Here is a 6911-nt window from a genome sequence, read left to right on the forward strand (position 1 = left end):
TGTAATTTATTAGACATCAACAGGGGAGAAATAAGGATTCTAGGCAAAACCTGATCACTTTCTCTAAATTGTCATAACACTTCTTTTATTTTCAACTGTAAACTTGAAAACCCCCAAATTGTTACTTTTTATACTTGCAGAACTATTGCTTTATTAAATAGTAGTCCATATGGATTCAATACTCTTTTTATTATTGCGACACTATCGGTACACTTGTCGAGAAGTCATAAAATATTTTACACCTTTATCGGGGACTGTAGATAATTTCAACAAGGCAACGCTTATGCAACGTTTTTAGATTTTTTTTTTCTCGTAAGTTGTTTAATTATAGTGCTACTGAGGTATTTATTGTTTGTGTATGCGCAATATAGGATCAGAATTGACACCGCTTGATCCAGAAATTGAAAGGAATGCACGTGCCATCAGAAGAGCGTTTGAAGAAGCAACTCTAACTCAAGGGACATTAGTAGAAGAAAATTCACTAATTTCTTCAGACTTCGAAGAGGAAATCATCATGGGAGACGTACTACCACCACCCATTATAGGGGACTACTGCAAAAGGACTGATGAAGGACATGTTTCTAGAGGGTTTGTACCGGAAAACCCCGCTAACTTTGACATAAAATGTTTTGTGCTTTCAGGTTTGAGAGACAATCCGTTCGATGGGAACATAGTTCAAGACCCATGGGAGCACCTTGTTCGCTTCTATGAAACAACCTCGATGTGCAGGCCAACTGATGTCACTGAAGACCAAGTTAAGTTAGGGCTGTTTAGTTTCTCGCTAATTAGAATAGCTAAAGATTGGTTGCTTTGCCTCCCAAATAGAACTATACGTACATGGAAAGAGATGGAGGACAAATTCTTAGAGATATTTTTTACCACCACTCAGTTTGCTGAATGAAGAGCTGAAATCACAAACTTTGAGCAGCAGGAAACTGAATCGTTGTATGACTCATGGGAAAGGTTTAAACTTTTATTACGCAGGTGCCCAAATCATAACATGAATAACATGGAGAAAATGCATAATTTTATTAAAGGTCTCAAGGGTCAAACACGCATGCTTCTAGATGCTTCAGCAGAAGGCACGATCAGAGCCATGACAGAACCATAGGTTAAAGATTTGATTAAAAATATGTGCTTAAATGAATATCGTTCAAAGAGTGAAAGATCAGTGAAAACTGAAACTACAGGTACACCAAAAGGTATGTTAGCTATTGATACTCATATTGCAGTTTTATCTTAAATTGAATTATTGAATAAAAAGCTAGTTGAAAGCAGCTTGAGTCAAGCTAACGTGAGTCAAGTACAAGCACTATAATGTGATTTATGTGGAGAGGGACATGCAAATGGAATATTCTATTTGGAAGGGTCGAGTGAAGAAGCTCAATTTGCAATTTTCTAGAAAAATAATCAGAATTCTAACACCTACAATCCCGGATGGAAGGATCACCCAAAATTAAGATGGAGCAATAATCAAAATACAAGTGCTAATCAGGGTGTTCAGTAAAATCAACAAGCTCCAACCCAAAGGAAATCTTCACCCATTGAGGAGACCCTTAACAAATTCATCAAGACCACTCATAGTAGTTTTGAATAGGTAAGTAGACAACATGAAATAATAAGTAAGAACCATGACGCATCTATAAATATTTTGGAGATTCAAATTGGTCATCTATCTTGTAAATAGCCGCTTTACCTAGTTCTAATGGAGGATTTACAGGTAACAATATGGATAATCCTAAAAATGAGACTTGTAAGTCTTTAGAAACATGTTTTGAGGTAATCACCAACATAGGTGAAGATGAAATATTGGAAGAGGTCTTGATTGAAGAGGACAAAGTAGGGTCTGAGAAAGAGGAGAGTGAAAACCAGAGTGACCAAGTTGAGAAGGGGGTCACAACTGAGAAGTCGATAGACAAAAACTCCCCTTGGAGAAGGACTAAGAAACAAATTCTTAATGACCCTAATCTAGAGTTACCCGATTACATAAAATCGCCATATCCATTCATTAAGAAGAAACCACTATAGGGAGATGAGGCAGGGTTGTTTACCAAGTTTAAAGAGATGTTAACCAAGATTCAGGTAAGTATTTATTTTCATGAAGTCTTAGAGCTAATGCCAAAATTTTCTAAATTTATAAAGGCATTGTTAACTGGTGCAAAGCAAAAGCTGGATAAAGAGCAAGTAAATATGACTGAGAAATGCGATACGACATTGCTCCAAACAATGCCAACAAAACTGAAGGATCCAAGTAAGTTAACCATCTCTTGCAATATTGATGGGGTAGAGATCTCAAGTGATCTATGTGATTTAGGGCCGAGTATCAATTTAATGCCTCTTAATAAGGTAAAAGAATTAAAGTTGGAAGAGATCATACCTAGTAATATAACTCCCACCTTAGCTAATTTATCTATTACTCATCCTCATAGTGTTTTACAAGATCTGTTAGTATATGTCAACGGTCTATTTTTTACTATAGATTTTTATGGTAATAGATATAAAGGGAGACACAGGTGGTTCAGTTATTCCCGGACGCCCATTCTTGGCGACCTGGAAAGCGTTAATAGATTTGAAAATAGGCGAGCTTAGCTTGAAGTTCAATAATAAAAAAAATGGTGTTAAATGATTATGAATGGACACTGTATGCAGATGATCTGGAAACATGCTACCAGATTGAAGACAAAGGTATCAAAGACGACAAAGGAAGGAATAAAGGACAGTTATCTGGTGTGAGGGTATCCCTTGCGCCTGACGTGCTTAGGCATGGACCATCAAGCTAATGACGGTAAAGAAGCAATGGGTGAGAAGCAACCAATTAGTAAATGTGTTTTAAAAATTTTGATTTTATTTTTGATTAAAACATGTCGATTTTTGTATGTTATATGGAAAGAAAAGAACGCAGGTGAAAAATAAAGTAGAGAAGAGATAGGTGAAAGTAAAAGAAAAAAAAAGGGAAAGCCCCTGGAAAAATCACGGAGCCTATCGCACGCGTGATAGGGCTATATCGTGTGCGTGATGGCTTCATAACATGCCTGATAGAGACGTTGGAGAATCTGGGATCCGTTAGTATCACACGTACGATGGACATGAGATGCGCGTGATAGAGACGTTGGAAGAACTGTTAGCATCGCGCGTGCAATAGACGCCTGACGCGCGCGATGAGAACAAAATGTTTCCTATAAATAGAGATTTTCATATCTCTTTTCCTCGCAACCTTTTTCTATAATATCTCTTAACCCCAAATCTCTTTTAATCACCATCTTCTACTTAATATTTTATCTTGTACAATTGTTATTTTTGTGTGTTGTTGCATGTATAGTGGCTTCAAAAAGAGCCAGAGTTGCAAGAGGTTCATAATCATGCGCTACTCCCGCACCAAATACTCCAACTTTTCCAAATCTGAAGTTTCTTTCTGAAGCAAATGCTGAAAAGTATTTAAAGTTGGTTGACTACCATATCGTGAGAGAAAGAGATTTGCAGGCGATGACCTGGGAGGCTGCGAAGAAGTGGTAGAAATGTTGTAACAACGACAATGGGTAAGTTTTAATGAATTAATTTAAAAACCAACAAAACCATTGGCCTCGAGTTTTTTTGCAAATGCTACTTTTAGTGATGTGGGCTCTTATACTTCATATGTGCGAGGTAAGTATATCGACTACTCTGCTAGTGTTATTAATTATATTTGAATCTCCAACCTCCTCTCGTCTGTGCTCTTAGCACTTATAGAAATGAGCATTGTGTTATAAATCAAACCATGGCCCAAGAAATGATTGATGCTTTCTGTAGAACTAGGGTTAAATGGGTGATTGAGAGTGGCTTAGTGTTGCGACTTAACATGCAGAATTTCGCCAAATCCCTAGGGCATGAGCCTCATTCTTTACACAAACTCTAGAAGTCGCTTCTAATTAATCACAATTTATTGTGAAGCGATGCTTAGGACTTTTGGATCTTTTAAGGGGTGAGCCTATTAATGTAGGGTACTTAATTTATGAAAATATTAAAAATATGGCTAACGTTGCACAACATTCTTGTGGATATTTTTGTGTTATTAATGAATTGTTTATGAGAGCGGGAGTATCCACCTACCCAAATGACGAGATGATAGGTCCAAAAGAACATATCAATGCTTAGGCAATTAGGAGGATTCAACATAATCACCCAGCAGGAGCAGCTCAACAAGATCAAGATGATAACTAAGCCGGAAATGACGAAGAATTCTACCAACCTCAAGTGTAGCAGCAGGTGGCACAAGTTCAAGAAAATCAACAGGCATCAGAATTTCAGAGAAGGATGAAAGCTCATGCAGTGGAAGTAATAATTAACAGAAGTTTCACTAACCTTGTATGCTGAACTCCCAAGATTCGCACCAATATTCAGAGACTTCTACAACCAACAAAAAGACCACATGACTGCCAAAGTTTAAGAGCATACTTTGCAAGTGCCGAAGAAATGGAGAGTTATTTTAGAAATCAAGATCAAGAGCAAGAAAGAAAAAGAGAGCACATGAGAGCAAAAAGGACCCGGCAAAACAATTATTTCAACAACACCAAAAATGACATGAATGATCTTTTCCATGGTGATAACATGTGAGTAATAGATGTAATAAGTTTTAGATTTCTAGAAGTACTCTTATAAGTACTCTTCCCCATTGTATGGTTTTAATCATGTTTGTCTTTAATGAATGAGTTTGCTACTGTTGTTTCTTTCAGATCTACAAAAATTATAAGTTTAGCATTAAACGGATGAACCAAAAGCACCATCAGATGAAACTTGATCATCAAGAAAAAGACTTACGAATTGAAAGAAAAGGATGATCAAGGAATCAACAGAATCGTACTCAACCTTCATATACCTCAACTAGTAAGGTTTGAGCCAAATAACTTCCATTGTTTACTATTCCTTTCATTGAGTGTATACATGCATTATTTCTTTATCAGGTTTGAACTATTTCTGATTCAATTTGTTTGGTTTGATTTACACAGATAGAGGTAGTTGTTTGTTATGAACTCCGAGCCTTTTTAAAACCACCATGTAGTAATAGATAAAGTCCTTTGTTAACCACTTTGAGCTTAGCCCTTCTTTCGGTGACTTAGCCTTAATTATTAGCCATATGACTTGAAAGATTACATCTTTCCACCCTCTCTTTGGATATAGATAGAAATTTTTAGTTCTAAAGTTGTATGAAAAAGAATAAGTTTGGGGTTTCTCTTGGAAGTGAGCAAGGTTTAAGTATGGGATTGGGGTACTAGAGAAATAACAGTAAGAAAATTCATTTTTTTTTAGAAAATAAGAAGTTAAAAATAACTTCTTAAAAAAAAAGAGATAAAGAATGCAAAATGAATATTGAGGACCACAATTGCGATATCTCTAGTACTGTTAATCAGGAAAAGAATTGGCATGATAACAATAGGAGATCTGGGTACCTAACTTCAAAGGTTTAAACCTACTTTCCCAAAAATGTACTACCCGACATAAGCCATGTTACAACAGAAAAATCCCTCAATTGTGTGTGTGTGTGTGTGTGTGTGTTTTGATTTCTTTGATGAATTCTATTAGAATATAATCAAACTCAATATAAACTGTTTTGCATGTTGATTGAGAGACTACCCCATCAATTGAGTGAGTCATGGTGAGATGAGAGACAAATTGAGTACTTGTCAAAGATTGAGGATGTTTTATGAATTTTCTGGATTGCAGTTGTAATCTAGAATGGTGGTTAGGTAAAACAAATTTCATATGATGATGTTCACATGTTATTGTTGCAACTTGTTTTTATGTTTAGAATTTGTAGTGCAGGCAAGTTATTTGAGGACAAACAATAGTTCAAGTTTGGGGTTGTGATGACACTCTGTCATTGCATGTTTTCTATCGAAGAAACAAAGAAAAATAAGTCGAAGATGATTAAATTTGATGAATAATTGACAAAAAACGGAGCAAAAATGACCAAGTATGAAGAATTAGGGACTTAGAGAAATTTTGCTGAAAAAAGAGAAAAAATGGGCAAGCCACTGAAATAACCATGCACTGCATCGCGCGCGTGATATAAGAGAGGAAAAAGGGTATCGTACGCATAAAAGAGATGCCAATGCAGCATCACACGCGTGATATAGTCTATTGCATGCACAACTGTACCTTTTTCTGGGTAATTTCTTCTGACGTATTCTGGTACGATTTGATGGTAATAAAAAGGCAGACTTTGGACTTTTTTAGGGATTCTGTGATTAGAGACCAGAGAAAAATATTTATAACACCGGAAGTGTGTTTTGGAGCGCATTCGAAGCCATTTGAGGCCAGATCTTCAAGGAATTCTTATGCAATCTTATTATTATCAATTGGTATTGTAATTTTATCAGTATGAGTAGCTAAACACTTTTAGGCTTGGTTTTGTCTGACGAACCTGTTTCGAACCTGTTGGAACATATATTTAATTAGATGTTACATGAATTATCTTAGTTATATTTCTATTTAATTGCTTATTTTACTTAAAGCATATTATTTGAGAAACTCTATTATTGTGATTGTGGACGTATAAGGAATATTGACCCTTAGCCTATGTGTCTGATCTAGGGTAATTATCATACTTACGCTGGTTGAATAGGGATAGGATACCTCGAGTAGTGGCCTTAGAGTTAACGTACTATAACATCTCTTGATTTCACTTAAACCGGTTGAATATGGATATGAGAGCTCTAGTAGGAATCAGTGAGTTATACAACAAGGGTTTGGGCATAATGATCTTGTTAAATCATTATGGAAATACAACAACACTTGATTTATATAATGCATTAGAAATCAACATGGGAGAAATAGGGGATTCTAGGAAAAACCTGACCACTTTCTCTAAATTGTCAGAACACTTCTTTTATTTTCAAATGTAAACTTGAAAACTCCTCAATTGTTACTTTTTATAC

At 35.9% G+C, this 6911-nt stretch overlaps 1 protein-coding gene and 1 non-coding gene across 2 annotated transcripts; one reads left to right on the forward strand and one right to left on the reverse strand.

Moving 5' to 3' along the window:
* Positions 1 to 895: 895 nt before the first annotated feature.
* Positions 896 to 1002, reverse strand: LOC127124655 (small nucleolar RNA R71). The gene has a single exon (XR_007804119.1). It is a non-coding gene; the product is annotated as a small nucleolar RNA R71 (small nucleolar RNA).
* Positions 1003 to 2064: 1062 nt separating this feature from the next.
* LOC127122127 (uncharacterized) lies at positions 2065 to 2780 on the forward strand. The gene is made up of 3 exons (XM_051052517.1): positions 2065 to 2082; positions 2143 to 2488; positions 2650 to 2780. The coding sequence occupies exons 1-3, from the start codon at positions 2065 to 2067 to the stop codon at positions 2778 to 2780; spliced, it is 495 nt and encodes a 164-aa protein (XP_050908474.1).
* The last annotated feature ends 4131 nt before the right edge of the window (positions 2781 to 6911 follow it).

This window comes from Lathyrus oleraceus, chromosome 2, assembly GCF_024323335.1.
Source record: "Lathyrus oleraceus cultivar Zhongwan6 chromosome 2, CAAS_Psat_ZW6_1.0, whole genome shotgun sequence".
Classification (NCBI taxonomy): Eukaryota; Viridiplantae; Streptophyta; class Magnoliopsida; order Fabales; family Fabaceae; genus Lathyrus; species Lathyrus oleraceus.